The sequence below is a fragment of the Carettochelys insculpta genome, chromosome 14 (genome assembly GCF_033958435.1).
Source record: "Carettochelys insculpta isolate YL-2023 chromosome 14, ASM3395843v1, whole genome shotgun sequence".
NCBI lineage: Eukaryota > Metazoa > Chordata > Testudines > Carettochelyidae > Carettochelys > Carettochelys insculpta.
In genome coordinates this window covers 7,490,207-7,513,422 of record NC_134150.1, presented here as the reverse complement: position 1 = coordinate 7,513,422, position 23,216 = coordinate 7,490,207, and the positions used below count along the sequence as shown (strand labels likewise).

At 45.9% G+C, this 23,216-nt stretch overlaps 1 protein-coding gene across 6 annotated transcripts in view; it reads right to left on the bottom strand.

Annotated features, from left to right (window-relative positions):
- The window catches only part of PRMT7 (protein arginine methyltransferase 7), a 53,344-nt gene that overhangs the window by 6,601 nt on the left and 23,527 nt on the right, over window positions 1-23,216 (bottom strand). For 5 of the 6 annotated variants that reach the window (XR_012647467.1, XM_075008728.1, XM_075008732.1 and 2 more), the window contains 5 exons: window positions 20,682-20,820; window positions 19,956-20,039; window positions 17,531-17,578; window positions 14,707-14,796; window positions 13,097-13,258 (listed from right to left, as the gene is read on the bottom strand). Coding sequence is in view for 5 of the 6 variants with exons in the window: in XM_075008728.1 (XP_074864829.1) it covers window positions 13,097-13,258; window positions 14,707-14,796; window positions 17,531-17,578; window positions 19,956-20,039; window positions 20,682-20,820 (523 nt within the window). In the remaining variant the exon portion in view is untranslated. The remainder of the gene's footprint in view (window positions 1-13,096; window positions 13,259-14,706; window positions 14,797-17,530; window positions 17,579-19,955; window positions 20,040-20,681; window positions 20,821-23,216) is intronic. The other variant, XM_075008730.1, reaches the window with a different exon arrangement.

Genomic DNA, 23,216 nt, shown 5'->3' with positions numbered 1-23,216 from the left:
AACCCCTCTATGGAAGGAGGGGCTTCAGGATTTGTTGGATAGTAGAGAGTACTTAATGTTCAAACTGTGTATCCAAGGAGGAATATTGCTCTGAGACATAGTGTTTGGTGAATGTGTGAGTGGAAGCTTATGTAGCTGACCTGCAAATGTCTACAACTGGGACATTATTGAGAAATATCAGACATATGTAGATAAAGTTTTGGTGGTGTGAGTGCATTCCAATATCTGCTTGGAGAATCTGTTTGGAGATCGCCTTGCCTTTGGACTGTTCAGTGACTGGTAAGAAAAGGAGAGGTAATTTTCTAAATCCTGTTCTCTCTTTAGATTACTCCATCTACTCTATACATTTTGCACTCAGATTGAAAGAAAAAGCATTTAAATACCTTGGATTAAAATATTCAGAACAGATTTGTATTTCAGAAGGAACAACCAATATGTTAAAGTCACCAACTATAGAATCTATAGGCTAGGCTCAGAATGAAGGATGTACACATTATTACCCTCTCAAGCACAGATATCTGGAGCTCTGTTATCCTCTCCCCCTCCTATCCCAAAAGACTTCTTTAGATGTCTGGATTATTTTATGGTTCCTGAAAATGGATGTCACACCACCTTCATATGCCTGGTGTGTTTATTTTACGTACCATATAGTTCCTTGTAGTCAGCATTACACACACATATCAATATTCCCCTGAGTATTTGAAAACCACCACTCACTGATGCCATGAAATTATCATCTGCTTCTTTGCTTATCAGTCATATTTTCTTACAGCAGAAACTTGTCAAAAGCCTTCCTAGTTGGGCTCAATTTCTTCACCTTACTATTCCCTCCAGTGTGCTATAGTTCTTAACATGAGGGTTAAAAATCCTAAAATAACTGTAAGCTCAGACAGAGCTTGGTGAAAAGTCAGATAAAAATCTTTAAGGCTGGTTTCAATGAGATAGTGAATGCAGAGGTAACTGCCACTAAAATCACATACCAGAACATTCTGGGAACATAACATCAGTGTTCCAGATCAGTTGCTTCTGTACCTCATTATTTTTCAAAGTTTCATTATATCCCTAACCGAACTCCATCTTACAAGATGCATGCTGTGTACTGAAATGTTTCTGAACCTTTAAACATAACACAAATTGGGTACAACCTGCTCTGATGAAAAGTACACAATCTGACAAGCCACTACAGATGTGGTTAGTCTTCCACAGCATGATTACTGCTTATCTTACAGAGCTCTTACTTCCAATAGTAGCATTATTTCAGAAACTGTCCTGTACCCTCAGAGCAGGCTAGACAGGAAGAGTAGCAAGGCCCTAGGAACAAACGGCATGCAACGAACACCCTGATCATCGAGACAAAACTGAACAGATCCACATTATCAGATGCAAAAGGAACTCTGAGCATGAAAGATGTGTCTACACAGGAGCCCTCTTTCGAAAGGCTAAAAATCAAATGACACCAATCAAAATCTATCCTTTCGAAAGCGCGCGACTACACAGCAAAAGTGGATCGAAGGTTCGATCCGCCCTTTCGAAAGACCTCTCCATTCTTTTGAAAGGGACCATCCATGCAGCTACATGCGCTCTTCCAAAAGAATGGAGCCGGAGATGCTGCGGATGGGGTCACGTGGCTGCCAAGCCCTTCTGGGGCCTACAGGCAGCTGCTTCCATAAAAGGCACCTCCCAAACACCCATGCCCTGCATGAGCTGAGGCCTGTGGAGCTACCCAAAGCCAAGCAGAGCCTGGCATGCAGCAGCATGGATGACAAGCATCTGCTCCTGGCTTTAAACACCAACATCCTGGACACTGTGCTGCAGCTCCTGTGCATAGTCATTGTGCAAAGTCCTGCTGGTGGCAGCGCTTCACCCACACCTCCCAGAGGACCTCCTTCTCCTTCCAAAGTCCAATCAGATCTCAGATCTCGGGCTCTGTCCAGGAAGGGGCCCTTTTTTTTTTCCTCACCCTTCTGCTCCTGGGAGCCCTGTGAGGGCTCTGGGGGTGGGGGTGGGGAGCGCCTCTGGGGTGCCTGCAGTGGGCAACTGCTGGCCATCCTGGTTTTTTTTCTCTTTTAGGATGGGTATGAGGGCATGCTGAGACCAACTCGTGCTTTTGCTGCAGACACTCTCTCAGCTTCCTGCCACAGGGTTTCCGGGTCTGTGCAGCTTCAAAGTAGCTGGATGCAGGGATCCTAAAGCCATGATGCTGCAGGCCAGGGCATTTCCACCCTCCAGCTGGCTCATGCCATGGCAGACTCCTCTTTCAAAAAAGTGGGTCGCAGAGTGTCCACACGCACCTTCTTTCAAAAGAGATGTTTGAAAGGGGGCGCTTTTCCTAATATGGGATTGGGGTCCAGATTTCCAAGTCTGAGCCACATTCCTCCAATTTCCTTTCAAAAGAACACGTTGTACGTGTAGATGTTCCCTGTGTTCTTTTGAAAAAGGGCCTGTATTTTTTAAAGTAAGTGCACGTGTAGACACAGCTGAAGACTTCTTTACAGTTTAGCAGAACAAGACATTACACAAAGTCCTTCTTGGATTCATGAGAATGATTACAACTTATTATGAAAACAGACAGCCACCTCAAGATTTGCCCCTTATTTCTTCACAAGGGAAGGAGGCGGGTGGGTGGGTGGGTAAGGCTCTGTGAACGGCAAATAATTGTCATGTTATTACCTGCCTCTTCCTTTCTTGTGGCAGGATTCTATCAGAGGCAGAGTTATTTCCTGTGAAAGATTTTAGTAGCTATAGTGTTCTCAAAATTTCCCTTCTGCAACAGTTATTGGAAGACAGCATCTCTTACTGTATCTGATGAGTCAATGAACAGGTATTATTTCAGTTCAACTGTCATCTATTTACAAGACCCTTGTACCGCTCTTTAGTGGATAAGCAAATTCACCAGTTTCAGAAAGAATCATTTTATTCAATTTATTGCTAAAAAGAATTTATCAATGCTTCTGCTCGCACAACCTCTTGTTCACTGAATTTCTACTTTATACAGAAGGTTACAATGATGCCACAAGTCAGCTTAAGACTGTTCTAAATTATGCTTAATATGGCAGATGCAAAGGTAATTACGAAGAGTCTCTAACCAGTCTTCTAGCCAACATTTTTTAGATCAATAAGTGGAACAAATAATTTAGTAAAAACAGTGAGGAGTCCTGTATCAGATGGTTAGTTTGTATCCACAAAAACAACGAGAAGTTCTGTCACCTTATTGTCTAACCAACTTATTGGCACATAAGTTTTCACGGGCAAAGACTGCATGCATCTGACAAAGTGGGTCTCTGCCTACGAAAGCTTACACTCCAATGAATCGGTTAGTCTATGAGGCATTCTGGGGCACCTTAAATTTATTTGTCCACTGTCCTCCGCATAAGTCATGTAACACACCCATTTTTGCATGTGTACGTATACCTGCCCAAGTGAAGCTTCCACTTCATGCATCTGACAAAGTGTGTTCCATCCCATAAAAGTGTATACCCAAATAAATGTGTTACTCTTTAAAGTGCCAAGGACTCCTCATTTTTTCTGCTTATAAAAAACTAACATGGCTACCCCTCTGAAAATAATTTAGTGCAATTGTCAGATGGAGAATTTCCGCTGTTTTATGACATTTGCCTTTTGGCCTTTCAATCTGGATCATCCAGAGTTATTCAGAAGTGCCAAGTATGAAGAAACTTACACTTAACCTTTTAACTGCAACATTATAACTCATATTGTATACGAAAACAGATCAAAGAAAGGCCTACAGAAAGACAGGTTACTCACCGTAGTAACGGTGGTTCTTCTTCGAGTGTCCCCGTGGGTGCTCCACAATAGGTGTCGGGCTTGCCCGGCGCCGCAGATCGGATCTTCCAAGCAGTTTCTGCCAGACCGCGCATGCGCCGGCACGCGCTGCTCCCTTGCGCGCTCCTGGCCATGTGCGCGATCCGGTCCCCTCCAGTTCCTCGACCAACCGCCTCGGATGCCCCTGCAAAAAACTAACAGAGATCCGAAGCGGGGAGGATGGGCGGGTAGTGGAGCACCCATGGGGACACATCTCGAAGAACCACCTTTACTACGGTGAGTAACCTGTCTTTCTTCTTAGAGTGTCCCCGTGGGTGCTCCACAATAGGTGACTACCCAGCAGTAACCCAAGATAGGAGGTGGGCAATCGGATTATGTGCAGCTTGTCCCCGAGAGGACCGCTGTAGAGAGACGGGTATCCTCTTGGAATACCCTGTGAAGGGTGTAATGTTTGGTGAAGGTGTCGTAGGATGACCAGGTCGCCGCTCTGCAAATGTCTTTTAACGCAACGCCCTTGAAAAAGGCTGTTGATGCCGCCACCGCCCTAGTGGAATGAGCCCTGGGCGTGGCCAGTAAAGGAGTCTTTTTGAGTTCGTAGCACATTTTTATGCAGGATACAATGTGCTTTGAGATTCTCTGCGAGGAGAGACCTTCTCCTTTTGATTTGGGAGCGAGGGAGACTAGGAGTCTATCCGTTTTCCGGAAGGACTTGGTCCTGTCTACGTAGAAGGCTAGCGCCCTCCTCATGTCCAGGAGGTGTAGGCGCGCCTCTTCGTTGGAGTTATGAGGCTTTGGATAAAACGAGGGTAGAACAATAGGTTCGTTAATGTGAAACTCAGAAGAAACTTTGGGAACAAAGGCTGGATGCAGCTGTATGGTTACCGCCTCCTTGGAAAAAACAGTGCAGGGTGGCGTTGCCATGACTGCCGCAAGCTCGCTCACCCTACGAGCTGACGTAATTGCAAGAAGAAAGGTCGTCTTTATTGTAAGGAGGCGGAGGGGAACCGTGGCCAAGGGCTCGAACGGTGGTCCCATTAGCGCGATAAGCACCAGGTCCAAGTTCCACAAAGGTGGAATCGGTTTCCGAGGGGGGTATAGGTTCACCAACCCTTTGAGGAACCTGGTAACCATAGGATGGGCGAACACCGTGTGCCCTTCCTCCTCGTGTCTGAATGCCGAGATGGCGACAAGGTGGACCTTCAACGAGGATAGTGAGAGTCCTCCTCTCTTGAGGTCCAGTAAATACTCTAGTATTGTAGGTATAGGCACCGAAAGGGGGGGCCAGCTGTTTGGTAGAACACCAAGCCGTGAAGCGAGTCCATTTCTGCTTGTAGGTCTTCCTGGTGGAAGTCCTCCTGCTACTTTCTAGGACTTGCTGCACTTCCTCTGTGAATGTGCTCTCTAGGGAGCTGAGCCATGGATTAACCATGCTTGCAGTCGCAGGCTTTGGGGGTGCGGGTGCACTATGGACCCCTGGGCTTGCGTGAGCAGATCTGGCGCCACCGGAAGAGGCATCGGTGGACGGTCCGACATGCGCAGGAGTAGGGGGGAACCACTGTTGTCGATCCCACGTTGGGACTATCAGGATCATCCGGGCCCCTTCCCTCCTGGCTTTCTGCAAGACTTTGTGGATCAGCACTGTGGGAGGAAAAGCATAAAGCAGGGGGCCCCTCTACGGGATCGCGAACACGTCCCCCAGGGACCCCCATCCCAGTCCTGCCCTGGAGCAGAATCATGGGCACTTCTTGTTGTGCTGAGTGGCAAACAGGTCTATCTGGGGAAAACCCCATGCGTGGAAAATCGGCCGTAGCAGATTGGGACGGATCTGCCACTCGTGTGTGAGTGCAAAATGCCTGCTCAGCTGGTCTGCCTTCACATTGTGCGCACCTGGCAAGTATGAGGCTTTCAAGATTATATTGTTGGCGATGCACCAGTTCCATAAGCGGACTGCTTCCGCGCATAAGGCACGGGATCGAGCTCCTCCTTGCCTGTTTCTATAAAACATGGTGGAGGTATTGTCTGTACTGATCCCGATGACTTTGCCTTGTATATGGTCTCGAAAGTGTCTGCAGGCGTTAAACACTGCTCTGAGCTCCAGTATATTTATGTGTAGTGACTGCTCCGTGGATGACCACAGTCCTTGAGTCACCTCTTCGCCCATGTGCGCTCCCCACCCTATGAGGGAGGCATCTGTAGTGAGAAAAAACGATATTTGTGGCTGGTGGAAGGGTAACCCTGTTAGCAAGTTCCTGGGGTTTACCCACCATTGGAGGGATTTGCGCACCTCCGGTGTGGGCGACACCACCCTGTGAACGGTGTGTACTGCCGGTTTGTATACGCTCGCCAGCCAGTGCTGCATGCTGCGCATGTGCAACCTGGCATTCTGTACTACAAACGTCGCCGCTGCCATGTGGCCCAGCAGCTGTAAGCACGTCAAGACCGGCACCGTAGGGCTGAAGGTGATGACCTGCACGAGGGAGCCGATGGCCCGAAAGCGAGCCTCTGGTAGATATACTCTCGCTGTAACAGAGTTTATGCGAGCCCCTATGAACTCTATGTCCTGTGTGGGGTCTATTTTTGATTTTGCCAGATTGATAACCAGGCCGAGTGAAGAGAACGTGTTTGCTGTGACGCATATCATGCGTAGTACCTCCCCCTTCGAGACCCCTTTGAGCAGGCAGTCGTCCAGATACGGGAATATAAATACCCCCTGTCTGTGCGGGTAGGCTGACACCACTCCCAAGGTCTTGGTGAAGACTCTGGGGGCCGAGGAGAGGCCAAACGGTAGGACCTTGTACTGGAAGTGTTCGTTGCCTACCATGAACAGGAGGAATCGCCGGTGAGCCGGATGGATAGTTATGTGGAAGTATGCATCTTGTAAATCGAGGGCTGCGAACCAGTCTCCATCGTCCAGTGCTGTAATGATGGAGGCGATTGTGATCATCCTAAAGCGTTGCTTGCGCAGGTACCGGTTGAGGCCATGAAGATCTAAGATGGGCCTCCAGCCTCCTGTCTTTTTCTCCGTGAGGAAGTACCTCGAGTAGAACCCTTTTCCTTGCAGTTGATCCGGCACTCTTTCCACTGCCCCTATGAGCATGAGATGGTCTACCTCCTGCTTGAGCCTTGCTACTTGGGAGGCCTCCTGGAGGTGGGGCCTGGGTGGAGGTCGTGGCGGTGGGAACAACCGGAAGGGGATGGCGTACCCCGTGGCTATGATCTCCAGCACCCATTTGTCTGTGGTGATCCTTTGCCACTGGTCGTAGAATGGTCGGAGGCGATGGTGGAATAGCTGCTTCGGATGACCTTGTGCGATGGTAGTGATGGCGCAGCCCTGGATCTGTGTGTCAAACTTGTGGCCTTTGGCCCTGCCCCGAGGACGCACGGCTCTGTTGTGAACGTCGCCTGGGAGTTCTGTACTGCTGGTGCTGTTGCTGTCGCCCTTGCTCGTAACCCCTGTGGTACTGGGGACGCTGTTGCTGGTACTGGTACCGTCTTTGTTGAGGGTAGTACTTTTTCTTTTTGTATGGAGGGGTGTAAATCCCCAGGGTCCTGAGTGTGGCTCTTGAATCTTTACTGGAATGAAGGACCGAGTCAGTTGATTCAGCAAACAGCTTCTGCGAGTCGAAGGGAAGGTCAACTATCTTCACCTGCAGATCCCTCGGTATACCCGAAGTCTGGAGCCAGGACTCCCTTCGCATCACCACTGCCGTAGCTGTGGAACGTGCTGCTGTGTCCGCAACGTCCAGGGCGATCTGAAGTCCCGTCCTCGAGGCCGCGTAGCCTTCTTGCACGATGGCCTTGGGCACCAGCTTTTTGTCCTCTGGAAGCGAGTCCATGAGGGAGGTTAACCTAGAATAGTTGTCGAAATTATGGTTCGCTAAGTGCGCTGCGTAATTTGCCATTCGCAACATTAGAGTGGAGGAGGAGTAGACCTTTCTGCCGAACAGCTCTAGCTTCTTGGCATCTTTGTCTGTTCCCCCTGTCCTGAATTGAGATGTCTTTGATCTTTGTTGAGACGACTCCACCACCAAGGAATTTGGCTGTGGGTGGCTGAACAGGAACTCCATGCCCTTCGCCGGCACGAAGTATTTCTTATCCGCTCTCTTGTGGACAGGCGGAATAGTCGCAGGGGTCTGCCATATCATAGTGGCGGACTCCAAGATTGCTTCATCAAGCGGTATTGCTACTTTGGAGGAGGCCGGAGGTCTCAGATTTTTGAGGAGCTTATGGTGTTTCTCTTGCACCTCTGCTGTCTGGATGCCTTGCGTGAAGGCCACCCTCTTAAAAAGCTCTTGAAACTGTTTGAGATCGTCCGGGGGATGGACGTCCCCCGGGGCCGTAGCCTCGTCTGGGGAGGAGAGCGAGGAACCGCTGGGGTATGTCTCTCTGGACCCTTCCGGTTCCTGTTGGTGATGGTACACCCTCTCACTAGAGGTTTGCGAGGGAAAATCTCAGGGTTCCATAACCAGTCCCCCCTGAGATGCTTGAGTCTCTGTCCCCGGTCGCAATTGCCCTCGGGGATACGCGATCGTCTGTGGGGATCTTTCCCTAGTAGATTGCCGATGGTGTCTATGCCCCGCGTGATAGGGGCGACCATGGCAGTATAGTATCAGAGGGGTAGCCGTGTTAGTCTGGATCTGTAGAGCAACGAAGGGTCCTGTGGCACCTTATAGACTAACAGAAAAGTTTAGAGCATGAGCTTTCGTGAGTTAACTCACTTCTTCAGATGCTGGTCCTGGAAATCTGCAAGGCCAGGTATAAATAGGCCAGAGCAAGGCTGGGGATAACGAGGTTAGCTCAGTCAGGCAGGCTGAGTGGTATTGTCATCAGTAGATCTGGAGGTGTGAACTCCAAGAGAGGGGAAGCTGCTTTTGTATTTAGCCAGCCATTCACAGTCTTTGTTTAAGCCTGAGCTGAGGGTATTGAATTTGCAGATGAATTGTAGCTCAGCAATTTCTCTTTGGAGTCTGTTCTTGACATTTCTTTGCTGCAGGATAGCTACTTTTAAATCTGCTACAGTGTGTCCTGGGAGACTGAAGTGCTCTCCTATGGGTTTTTGTATATTGCCATTTCTGATGTCTGATTTGTGTGCATTTATTCTTTTACGTAGGGACTGTCCAGTTTGTCCGATGTATATGGCAGAGGGGCATTGCTGGCACATGATGGCATAAATTACATTGGTAGATGTGCAGCTGAATGAGCCCACAATGGTGTGGCTGATCCGGTTAGGTCCTGTAATGATGTTGCTGGTGTGTATATGTGGGCAGAGCTGGCAACGAGGTTTGTTGCATGGATGGGTCCCTGAGATAGAGTGACTGTGGTGCGGTGTATAGTTGCTTGTTAGGATTTGTTTTAGGTTGGCAGGTTGTCTGTGAGCAATGATAGGTCTGCCTCCCAAGGCCTGTGAAAGTGTAGTATAGCATGGCAGTATAGGCACTGTTCTTGGGAAGGTGACCTAGACCACTCCCTTGGTGCATGCCCTCTGCTTCTGGGGGAGCGAGATCGTCGAGAGATCTGGGACACTGGAGAGAGCGATTTTGAATAGTATTCCAGCAGTTCAAACCCCAGGAAGGGTGAAGGTGGTCCCAGCCAGGGTGAGGCTGGTTGCAAAAATGGAGACGGGGGCTCCGGGTAGGCTAGGGGGGACCCTGCCTTCTAGTTGGAGTCTGCAACATAAGCGGAGGGCTGTGAGAAAGCAACTCCACAGCCCTGTCTGGAGAGGGGCTGCGATGCGTCGTCTTGTGTGCAGCCTTCCCCCTCCCTGGAGGAGGTAACTCCGCCCCCCTTGACGTGTAGGGGATCTCTGCCCCGTCCGTGCCGTGCTCGGCACGCTCGAGGGCGGTGCCACACGTGTGGTGTCCTCCGGTGCCTGCAGGCTGCGTGCCTGCGCGCTCTGCACCACCGGTTCCCCGGGGGTCGGTGCCGCTGCTTGCGGTGCAGCCGGTACCGGCGCTGCGGTGCGGGGCAGCTGCTTGATTATCGGAGGCTGAGCTGCTGCCACGTGGCTCTCCGTGCCGCCGCTTATCAGCTGTTGCTGCAGCTGGGGGCTGCTCGCTCCTCCCGTCCCACTCGCTGTTGCTGCCGGCAGGGATCGGGCTGGGGAGGCTTTCCTCCATTTTTGCGCTGATGGGGTGAGGGAGGCAGCTTTCCTTTTATGGGCCCCGGAGGGTCCCTCCTGCTGCGGCCGCTCTGGCACGTCTGGCTGGAGGGCCTTGTCGAAGAGCAGCATTTTAAGCTGCATCTCCCTGTCCCTCCTTGCTCTGGCTGTTAGTTTTGCACAGAAGGAGCATTTCTGTGCAACATGGGACTCCCCAAGGCACCTTATGCATAGACTGTGCCCATCAGACGCTGGCATTGCCTCTCGGCAGGACTCACATTTCTTAAATCCTGAAGAGGACGTTGTTGGTGAGTCTTTCAGTTGTTAAACGGGTACTTAGCACCTTCTCTGTGCTGTTTTCCCCTTCTGATAGCCTGTCGCAGCAGGAGGGCTGATGGCCCTATGCTCCTGGCCTCCGGCGCTTGTTACTGGGACTGGACTGAAAGCTGTCCCGCTTGCTGTTTGTTTGTTTGTTTGTTTGTTTTTTTGAAAAATAACAACCGGCTAACTTGCAGTAGCCTAAGAACTTGAAAACTTTAAAGAAAAACAGTTAAAGCCTATTGAATACGCTAACTTGGCCTTAGCCTAGCTGGATTCCGTCTGCAGCCGACGGCGGTTAAGAGGAACTGGCGGGGACCGGATCGCGCACATGGCCAGGAGAGCGCAAGGGAGCGGCGCGCGCCGGCACATGCGCGGTCCGGCAGAAACTGCTTGGAAGATCCGATCTGCGGCGCCGGGCAAGCCCGACACCTATTGTGGAGCACCCACGGGGACACTCGAAGAAGAACCAATGGTTTCTGCTCTCCAATCATCTATGCTGCAGGAAGAAAAGGCCAAAATCAGCATACTTTCTGAAGGAGGGAAGAAGGACTCAACTACAGGTTGCATCTCCCTGGTCGAGCACCCTCAGGGATTTTGCCACACCAGGGAAGGTCCTACTCCAGGGCTCCCCTTCAGACTGTCAGCACAGTCATGGCTGGTAGCCCACTCTCAATTGCTTCCTGCTCCCCAACTGCTACCAGCTTCGGCTCCTGATCCTCAGCCACCACTGGCCCCTTGGCTCCCACTCCCATTCCCCAGCTGTGGTTCTTGCTACTCAGCCACTGCCGGCTTCCTGTCCCAGCTTGCAGATACCACTCCTCAGCACCAGCTTCCTGGCCCCAGATAAAGTTCCCTGACCCCCTCTGGTGTGGCTTGGCCCCAGCCAAAGCTGCCTGGCCTTTGTTGAGGATATCACCACAGGACTCCCAGCTGGCCTCTGCTCCTGATTGCTGGAGCAATCTAGTCCACCAACATCTGTATTCTGGATTTCAGAAGTTCAACCTGTACTATTTTAGCACAATAAGGCCTGATAAATTACAGAGCTTTCTTGTGCAGTGAAATTTGTACAGTCCAAGTTAAATTTTCATAAGTGAGTATGATTGTCAATGTTTTAGTTTTGAGCATTTAACTTGATACATGATATAAGTGCTCAACTTTCAGAGGTAGGACCTCAGCACTACCAGAAAATCAGGCCTTTTCAGTTAGTCTTGAGCTGGGCATCCAAAAATTAAGACACCCAAAATCATTAGTCATTTTGGAAACATACGGGCTATTTCTACTTTAAAGTCATGTGGATAAAAAATTCTAAACCAAATAACTATTCTTACTTCTGGGTTTAAAGATTATTTATAGGGTAAGTTGACTACCAAAATATACTTTGTTTAACCAGAAACAGACTTATATTTCCATAGCAGACAGATTACCAATACTAGTCAGTTTACATAGGCCTGAACTTCACTGATACGTTCCCAGGCTGCAGAGTTAAATATCAAATGGCTGGATACGAAGATGACGGTACAAGAAGCGTAAGGAGACTATCCTGCCCTAGGTGTGTGTTTAACTACCCCTGCGAGCAAAGGAAGGCTGTGTGCACCTCTGTGTCTCAAACAGAAGATATAACCCTAAGTCTGCAACATTTTATTATGCACCTTTTGTTTTTAATGGAAAAAAACTCATTTATCTGTTTTTATGTTTTGTGTGAGTGCAACACATTAATACTATGCAATGTTCTATTTTATAACACCATATTTGATCTGACACATTAATTGCTTTCAACAACTTGTCTTTCCTCAGGCTAAAAAGCTGTTTATATAGTGAAGACAAAGGCAGCGCTGACTAACTGCTATGGAAATATTAAGGATTAGTTAGATTATTGATATGCACAGAAGACACACTTTTAATGAACTATAGCTGTCTTGCGTGAATAGCTTTTCTACCCTCCTTATGACAGTACATGACAGTGACAAGGTACATTTGTCTGGAGATGTACAGGGAGGTAAATAAAGATGTGTTGTAAAATAAAGGCTAAATCCAGATCTCCCAAGTACTAGGGAAGTGCAACAACCTGGGCCATCCTTCTTCTGGTATACTGAAAAGGAAGTTTTAAGAACATGATTGTGTGCATCCTCTAATTTATAAATTGGTCACTTCTCTATGTGTGTGTGTGTTTTTTTAATCTACTTTGGTTACAAGCAACATATATAATTCCTAAAATAGAAAAGGTAGAGAAGTTAGTACATAAAATAATTTTTAAGATCTGATCCACGATATGAAAAGGTTGAGATGCACCACTCACTAGAACGTTGCACACTTAACTAAAAAATTAGTGTAAGGTGCTGAAGATTGCCCAGTGGTATAATTGAAAAGTGTCATTTATAGTTTAACTTACATTTTTCAGAACACAGTAATTATTGGAAAAGAAATCTGATATATTTCCAATCATTTCTTTTCATTCTATAGGTCCATTTGAAAATATTAAAACAATTTAACTGTTAAAAAACCCACCAGTTTCACAGAAACTAATCATCTTTATTTCTACTGTGCAGTACCAATGACAAAAACATGAGTGTTTAAATTGTTTTGTCTTCCAAAATGCAATCCTCCATCCTGAATGTTTTTAATTCTCTGAAAGATAGCTCCTGATGAATTTGTAAAGTAGACTGCTAAAAACTTAACTGGTTCTTCTAATAAAAATAAATTTAGTTCAAGATAAGGAATGACTGAAATGACATCAGCTACCTTCAATATGAGAATTCAAATTGCTCTTGTTTTGCTCCACTCTCAGGAGCAAGACTGCTATGCTGAAAACGACTAAACCTGAAATGTTAAATACTGTTGAAGAGAGCCAGCTTGGTTCAGTTTTGACTATAAACTGCTGAATTCCAACCATCTGACCTTGAATTCCACGATCATCATGTAAAGGGAAGCAGATTGTGGCAGGATGGTGACACTGTCTGTGAGGTGCATTGCCACAGCGGTCCTAGCATACAGGAAGTACAGATTGTGCCATGGTAACAGGCTTGTAGTGAAAAATGGTTCTCCAATGAGGACTGAGACCTTAACAAAAAGGAAAGGTAAAGACATTTTAAAAAAAGAATAAAGACTCAAGCAAGCAATTTACAGGATCCTAACTTATCATGTTGCAGCATTAGCATTTAAAGCCATCCAGGTGGCTACAAAAGTGGGGCTTCATTTTTCTGTTGCTTATTCTCTGTATTGCAAAATAGGCAAGTGTATCTGTTTTTTTAGCTCCATTGGCAAACAATACGATACAACAATAAACAATAATACTATAATACTAAGTCTGAGGCAAATTTAATTACAATTTAAATGTAAAGAGTTCTAATAATCTGCAGTATTTGAACTGAAGGATGTGAGTGAACATCACTTCTAGAGAAAGTTCAGGATATTTTACAAAACGCTGTTCCATGTAGGGATCATCCACATACAAAAGTCGTTTCACTTTGTCTTTAACTAACTTCTTAGTGCGACTGCACATATACTGGTACAGATATGCTAATACTAGTATAGTTAATTCTAGTGCAAGTATAAAGTACCTTTATACCAGTAGAATTACTGACATACTAAGGGTTGGTTGTATAACTCGTGTGGTTAAAAATAAATCAGTACACTACATAGCTGTTTGTACATTAATACTGTGACACCTAGGAGGCCTACTTATAGACCAGGCTCCAACTGTGCTCGATCTTATGCAAATACAGAACAAAGAAATGACCCCTGGCACAAATAGCTCAGAACCCAAGTATAAAATGGGGGATGATGGTAGATACTGACAGGTGAAGGACAACAAGGAAATGGAACAATACTGCTCAAAGTGAGAGTCAGCGGTATCAGCACACCAGTTTCGTAACCAATGTCAATATTTTTGTGGCCATTGCGGCAAAGGAAAATTTTAAGGAGGCTTCTGAAGGTTCAAGAGATAGTCTTGTAGGTGTTTACAAGAAGCTCCTTCCATGCATGAGAGGCAGAATGGTAGAATCTACAAAGGTGCTTGTTTAGAGATGTAACAAGGGGGTGATGGAGGCTGGCATCACAGGCCAAATAGATGCAGGAATTAACTTCTTAACTGAATAATAAAAGGATAGGCAGAATGAGGATAGGCCATGAAGGGTCTCAAAAATGAGGACAAGTAGATTAAGCTGATGAAACAGACAAGGAGGAGTCAGTACAGGGATGTAAAGAGTGGCATGGCACAGTGAAATCAACATGCTAGGACAATGATCACTGGCAACACAAACTGAAGGGATGTGAGGGGAAAGATTACCACAAACACACACTTGTATGAAGACTAGGCCTGATTTATTTTCCAGTGGGACAGAATCTGAACTCACTACTTCAGCACGAACATAAAGAGAACGGATAGATAACTATGTCTTTAGCACAATTGATTGGAGCCATTCTATTCCATTAGAAACAAAAGCTACTTTCCAGTCTATTTATTATTACACCAGCTTTTGTACATAAACAGAGCAAGTATTACTTACCTTTTTATCTTCCAAATCAGAAGGTGTCAGTAATTCAGGACGCTTCTCTATTATTTTAATTTTATCTCCCACCTGGTTGGCTTTAAATATCTTAAAGAGAAAAGCAAGTAATTTATACCTTTTCCTCTAGTACAACTTTGAGGGATTCATATTTTAATTTTTGAATTAGCTACTATTTTAAAGAATGTTCTGAAGATGCAAATCACAAACTGGAAGATAAAATCATAAATCCAAACTAATTAGTGGTTCTTCTCAATATGTGAGCATTCAGTAAACAAATACCAGACCTGGAACAACCTTAATCTAATACTCACAAGGGAAAATACTTTTGAAATATGCATGATTTTATTTTAGTTAAAATGATGCTTCTACAGATTAGTCTTAATCACTCACAAACAAAACAAGTCAAAACTATGTCACACCAGATCAAATCACTGCTATAATACATCTGTTATCTGGCCTTCATCATGGCCTATACCTGACAATTCACTAAGACATGAAACACCAGAAAACATTGCAAGAGGCTTCAGTAAGTGTTCTGTTTATGTGGTGTATGTTTATGTTGAAGACTTCCTACTATACACAGAAGAATCACTATATATCTACCCCCACTGTAATTTTATATGCATCTATGCATATACACGTTTGCATTTACACACATACAGCAAACCCCCAAAATGCATGAGTTCCAGTAGTGCTTAACGTGTGCTAATACGAGTTCAGTGCAACTTGAAGCCACTCTGTGGCTGTCTGCCTGCCTGGCTCCCACAGCTGGGCGAAGCCGGGAGTGCAGCTGCAGTAGCGTGGCTTCTCCCCAGCTTCCCCCACAGCATGCCCAGAATGGCTTCTCCCAGCTGGGGGAAGCCGGGTGGGCAATCACACCTGCCCTCGTCAGTTTCCTGGATCCCATGAGTTGCACGGGAAATTTGCCTTATGCTGGGATGTGAGAATGCAACCACCGCATAAGTTGGGGGTCTGCTGTATACACAAATACAACTTCGTTGGACTCGTCATGTGGCTCATACGTCTGCTCAGCACCTCCCAATACAGAGTCTCTTTTCCGGATTGGACAGAGGAGTGGTGGGGACCAGAGGAAATGATATAAAGATGTGCTGAAGGCACATGTGAAAAAGTGCAGCACCAGTGACGACACTTCGGAGAATCTTGTCCAAGACAGTCGTCGGTGGAGAATGGTAACATGTGAGCCACAATTTGAGAGGTCCTGCTCAGTGCAGACAAAGAGAGGTAGAAAAGATGAAAAGAGTCAAAAATCCACACCCCTCCAACAGCTACTAACATCTGCCTTTTCTTTGATAGGATCTGCAGCTCCAGAATTGGGCTCATCAGCCTTCAATGGACTCGCAAACAGGAGGGTGATATGAAGACATTCTATTCGTTATCGAGTGACAGCCAAGATTGCTTTTGTTTACTTATTAGAAGAATTGTATGTTGTTACAAGAACATTACAACTGGCTATCATCAGTATTCGTTTCTCATTTTAACATTTAAACATTAGAAGACAAATGAGTATCCCATCCCTGGAGCCCACCACAGAAAACTCTACTTTTTTTAAAATCAAGACACTGCAGACAGAAAAGTGCAAATATGAAAGGTTTCCTATGTTTTCCACATGAGACTTGTATGTCTCAGGATAACGTTCTGAGTTAGCAAGGATATACCCGCTACAGTTGAGGACAATATCAACATTTTGCATTTCAGGGATTCAATCAATCAATTCATGTGGAGGCAGGCTATCCTCCAACTACCTACTGCAGGGCTTCTTGCACCTCACTGTGAAACTTCTGGTGACGACTGATGTTACAGACCAGATTCTGGACTAAGGGTCTGACCGAATACAGCAATTTCAATGGTCCTAGTGTTAAATGTAGTCACAAATCTCAGTCTGAAATGACGTTATCCCCAGATTTCTTTTCCTCATAGTGCCTCACAATCTTGAGGAGCTCATGTGAATAATGATAGCTCTCTCCATACATACCACAAACATAGGAGATACTACTATACTAGAATAATCTGCCTTACTACTAAAGGAACCTTTGTATCAGATATCACAGGTCAATAAAATCCACTGTATAAATTTTTAGACTTACTGACACCACCTGAATTCTCTAAGCCAAACGTGGACCAATACAGAATGCATGATTAACAGTCCTCCTTACACATCAAAGCACTTTTCAAAAGTAGATGCTAACAGCTACATTTTACAGAAAAGGAAACAGAGAAAGCGACTTGTCACAGTTACACTGCAAGCCAGTGTCAGACCCCAAAACACAAACCCATCTCCGAAGTCATTGAAGAATGCTGTCTCACCTCCACATACAATAATGAGCCTGATTTTGTGAGATGCTGAACACTCTCCATTCCTATTAAAATAATAGCAATAGTGGGTGCTTATCACCTCCAAGGAGACACTCACCTTGATACTTTGTAGGTTATCTGACCTCTCATATATACAGATGGTCTAGCTTCAAAGTACTGATAATACTGCTGCCAATTATACCAGATTTGCTTTTGGATGACAGACTGTTTTGGAGTGAGGGGGCTCTGAAGGCAAGTGCACCAGAATGGAATGCAATAATTCAATGACTGATGCTATTTTGGTATATTACGCAACTGAAAATTAACTTTTTTTCCAAGGAAGTCTTGCGAAATTGGATAAGTAAATATGTTAAAGTGGATTTTGTCTCTGGATTGCCAATACAATCAAAAGCATCATTAGTTATCCGTTATGCCTTGTGTGCTGGACACCATGAGCCTGTGAAATCTAGAGTTTCCACTTATTTAAGTAAAAGGATAAAATACTTACTTTTTCCATAAGACAATGGGATACTGCAGAGTTCTCTACTGTAAATACCTAAAGAGAATACCCTATAATCAATCACATTAAATCACTCAAAATTCATTAAAAATGACTTCATACATATTTAGTGTTATGTAAATATGCTTTTGTAATATGCTCATAAATATCCCAATGAAAAAATTTTGACTGTATACATTGATATTTGTTCTAGTCTTTCCATACAGGAAAATTAAATTGAAACAGAACCTCATTAACGCAAACCACAGTTAACTGCAAATCCAAATATCCATACTAAACAAATTCTGGAATTTGCAGTTTACTGAAGCAGAGACTAGGGATTCTGCTACAGTTGGGGTTGGGAAGGACACATCACACTCCCTGTGGGCCAAGAAATGCATCATGTCAAAACAAAACAGCAGTCATGTAGCACTTTAAAGACTAACAAAATAATTTATTAGGTGATGAGCTTTCGTGGGACAGACCCACTTCTTCAGGAGTCTGTTCTGGTATGGCTATGATCTGAAGAAGTGGGTCTGCCCACGAAAGCTCATCACCTAATAAATTATTTTATTAGTCTTTAAAGTGCTACATGATTGCTGTTCTGTTTTGACAGAATACAAATTAACACGGCTACCTCTCTGTCATCACTGTGTTGGTTTCTGGTCTCATTCCAATAGGCAACTGAAACCCAGGTAGGGCACTTACAATTGACCACAAATGTCAATGCTCTCACATACTGGGTCTCACCACATGAGCATGGTTTAATGTCATCCTACTGTACTAGTTGGAAATATCACTGAAACACCTCACATCATACACACTTTTTCATTTATGGACCACCAGTCTAGACCTAGTCAATTTTTTGCTATATTTAACATCTTATTTGTTTTCACTTGTTCTTCTTTTGAGCTTGTTATTAAACTATACGTGCTCCAAAAGTATGGTGCACTTGGAAGATCTTTTAATGTATCTGAGTATTCCAAAGGAAATGAAGCATATTCCCACCTGCCATGCCCAGAGACAGCATTACTTCACACTGCACATGAAATTTGCAGGAAACTGCCACTTGACTCCTCCATAGCTGTGCCACTGTTTCCACTATTAGTCATGACTGGAGAACTCAACACCCAACTGTACACTTATAGTGCCTCAGAAGACTCATGATATAAGCCTCCATAGCACCAGAATGAGTTTTTCACAAATGGAAGACAGGTGCACACCTAGCCTGTTGTCCACCCAGGATGAGTCATAAATAAAGCTCGCTGAATAATGCCAGACCATGTGTGTAATTTGGACTTTGAGGGGGCTGCCAGGCACTTAACTAAGCAGTGTAGACATCATTCTTCAGCCACATAAAAGCAAAATACTTGCATTCACCTATTTTTGCTAGCGATCTCTGTCTACATGGCAAACCAGTGTTGAGCATTTTCTCCCACTGCATCTTTTAAGATTGTTCATTTAGGCATCAATTAGCAACTGCAAGCAGCTGTGAAAATGTGTGAGCACTCTGGGCAAACCCAGGTGTTCAGTATGTATTAACCAGAGACAATAACACACTATTGAACAGGGAATGCTCCCCTTTAACAATGAGGGGATTACTTTTTACAGCACGATTTTCAGAAACTACCTTACAGACTGAAATTAATCACCATTCATTTTTGGGATATCATCCTTGCTGTTTATTACACACAATTTAACAAAGTTAATTTCAACAGTTGCAAGTAACATTGCTGGCAATGGGGACACGGAGACTCAACACAGAAAAAAGTTGGGTCAAAGTTCCAGAAGCTTTGTAGATGCTTTATTCTAACTCATAATATTGAGGTTCAATATTCAAATTCATTAAAAATGGAATTTATCTTGTAGTGTAGACACAACCTATGTTTCAATTTGAATTACCCTTTCAGAAAATGAAATTAGTGTCATCACAACAGGTCAACTGCAGCTGCAGAGAGGAACTGGGTAAGGAGTGGATGTGTAATATGTAGGTAACATAAATAAATAAATACTTTAAGTACTGGCTATTTCTCACTTTTACACATCATTTCTCACTAGAGCATAAACCTAACCACCTCAGAATAGCACAGCAATGGTAATCAAAAACAAGAGGAGAAAATTACTTAATATTAATTTCCCTGGGAGAAAAGTAACAGCAAGATAGGTAACTCAAAATGCATCAATGAGGAAGCACTGGATGCATATGGAGCCTCTGGTTACTGTTTGGGTTATAAGTAACAAAAAATGGCAGCTGGTCCTGCTGTACAATCTCAAGTCTGGCTGTTACATACACTGAAGCTCACCTCCTTTGCTAATCTAGAGGATTGGACCCAAATATTACTACAAAGCAACACTGAAATGTTCCAGAGGACTGAAAACATCTATCTAAGAAACAAAGACCAGGAAAACAACAGGAAGCAGTGAGGCATTGTACCTGCTGTGCTCCAAGATAGTGAGCCAGCAAAGGAAGCAGACTGCCGTCACTGATGCAGAGGCAAATACTGTCTTTTTTCAGCACCTGCAGAAAATAGAACAAGTTGTCAGCATTGTTTTTGTTCCCGATTAAAAATGCTCAGATAAAGAATTTCTACATTTGTTTGTTGAAACTTAGCCAAAATTTAAAGATTCGTCTAAGACAGGGATTTCAGGAGCTACAAAACAAAGCAAATCGAACAGTATCACCTGCAAGTGTTTTCTCCAAGAAGAAATTCAGAAGAAGATTAAGAGGAGTACCACAAGGGTTTATATCATCACCTCCAAAGCAGGTTGCAGAGAACTTAGTACTCATCTCACATATACAAAACCAACGTTTTCATTTCCTCTTGCAGTTACTAAAAGATTGTCTGTGTCTCAGTGACAACTCTCAATAAATATATTGCTGAACTAGAATGGGTTCACATCTATAAGTCTTGTGGACATATGCAATTCAAAAAAAATAGCATACTAGATATTTAAGGACTGTCTGATTTAAAGCTGCTTCTAGCTCAGACAAAATGCAGTGTGCATTGTGAGCAAACAGCACATACTTCCGTAGGAAAGGAACAGGATCCACCCAGTAGTGATGTATTGGAGTGGAAAGATTCACATGGACACCCTGGGGGAGAGAGCAAGAGAGAGGAAGAGTTGATGTCACCATGAGTGGTAGAATAAGCTCACTCACTGTCTTCAGAGCCTGGATGTACTGATTTGTTCGGTTCTGATCATTTAGCTCTCCAAAGCGTGGCCTGTTCCAAAGCAGATGTGCCTGACAGCTACAAAGAGGACTCCCAACACAGGCATCTTTTTTGTCCTCTTCGTTTCTAAAACAAAATATGAGAAACCTTGTCTTCTGCCTCAGTCGCAAGATAGTAGAAAGAAAAAGTGGATGTGGCAATCTTCTTGGTGAGAGATACTTGTTATCAAGCTCTGCAAGCCCAAAAGCTTGTCTCTCACCAACAGAAGTTGGTCCGGTAAAAGAGGTTACTTCAACCACTTTGTTTCTCACGAAAAAACACTGAGTACAGAATCAGTTATATGCTGCTGAAAATCAGTGAATGTGTGTATTCTAATCAGTAGAGTACCATATGGCAGTTTACTAGTCATGCTTTCCTGAGTAATTTTCATCTGGCTCTGTATTTTTGCAACCAACATGGTCAAGCCTTTAAATGGCTTTCATTCTGAAAAGAATAAGCATCTTACCTACTTCTATGGAGGAAGCCAATTGCTCAGAACTTGTCATAAAATTAGGCTCTTAATAGAGTTGCCTAAATAAGAACAAAGAAGCCTAATTTTAGGTATCTATATTTAAAAATCTTGACTCCTGTTGTCATTACAAGTGACTGCCTCTATCTTCACCATTAGGTTGGTGTTCTTGTCAAATGTGGCACTAACACAATAAGGCCGCTTCTACACATGCACAACCTTCCAGAAAAGTATCCTCTGGAAGACAACTTTCTGGAAGACTGTGTCCACATGTTAAGTGAGGTCCAAAACAGCCACCCCTTCTTTTAGAAAATTGTCTTTACACATGCATGGATGCTGTTCCGGAAGGATGGGGCAGAAAATGCCACGGATGGGCTTGCATGGCCGGAGAGCCATTCCAAGACTGCCAGCCACACGGTCCTTTAAAAGGGCTCCTCCCAAGCAGCCCCTCCCTGCACAAGCTGCTGAGGCCTGCTGTGCTGCTCGCAGCAAGGCTGAGCCAGTTCCTGGTGCTGACTGCCCCAGCCACCAGTCATGGACCCCCAGCAGCCGCAGACCAACTGGGCTGCCCTGACCCAGACGCTGGCTGTCCTCCTGGTCACCCTCTTCGGCCTCCTGTGGAGATGAAAACCCACACCCGTGGGTCCTGACCCCACACTGCCCATGCGGGATGCCCCCCTGGCTGTCCTGTGCTTATGGACCCACACCACCAGCACCGACTGGTAGTCATACGGGAGTGGGACAATGAGCGCTGGCTGCAGAATTTCCAGATGATGGAGACGACCTCTCTGGAGATCTGCAGCTAGCTCTCCTGCATTCTCCAAAGGCAGGACACCTGGATGAGGCCAGCTCTCTCTGTCAGGAAGTGCATAGTCATTGCAATCGGGACACTGTCCACCCTGGACAGCTACCAGTCCATCGGGCAGCAAAGTTTGGGGTGGGCATGTCCACTGTCAGGGCTGCCATCTAGAGAAAAGCCCTGCTCCAGGCCCCAGCCCGGCTGGGGGATGGGTGGGAGGGGACCAGGGGGCTGAGGGCACGGACCAGGGGGTGGGTACACCTAGCCCTGGGGGACCAACTGACGGCTGCTGCCAGAGGGGTGCCCCAGCAGGGGAGAGGGGGCGGAGGGCGCCACAAGGAGGGAGGTGGGGCTGGGGAGGGGGCAGGGGCACCTGTGTGCACACCTACGAGCATGCTCGCTCTCTGTCCCCTGCAGGTCACAGGAGCCAACAATGACATCCTGGTGTGGAGGCTGCTGCACATCAGGGACCTGGACTCAATTGTTGAGGGTTTTGTCAAGCTCAGGTTCCCTCAGTGCTTTGAGGCAATCAACGGGACGCACATATCCATCATGGCCCCGGACCACAATGGTGACCATTATGTGAACCACAAGGGGTACCACTCCATTGTGCTCCAGTCAGTGGTGGACTCGTGGGGGAGGTTCACAGAAATCTGTGTGGCCTGGCTAGGCAGACCACATGACGTGTGCATCTTCTGCAACTCTGTCCTGTTATGCCAGATGGTGGCTGGAACCTACATCCCCCAGTGGGAGCGCAATGCTGGGGAGGTCACCATGCTGCTCTGCCTCATGAGTGACCCAGCCTACCCCCTGCAGCTGTGGCTAATGCACCCATACACAGGCTGCCTCACCCTGTCCCAGGAGCTGTTCAATGCCCAGCTCACACGGGCCTGGTATCCTGTTGAGTATGCCTTCAGCCACCTGAAGGTGAGGTTTAGATGCCTCCTCACGTGCCTCAATGTGAGGGTGGAGAACATCACTCAAATTGTGGGTGCCTGCTGCACCCTCCACAACCTCACTGAGGCACGTGAGGGGACCCTCCCTCCAGGGCTAGATGGTGGAGCTGGCCACCAGGTACAAGCAGCCTGCCGTGGCCCCCAACTGTCAGCTCAACCACGATGGGCTCCGCATCCAGGAGGCGCTCAGGGATGCATTCACCCAAGCGGAGTACTGACCCCCTCCCAAACCCCCTCCAGAGGTCCCCCACAGCCCCCC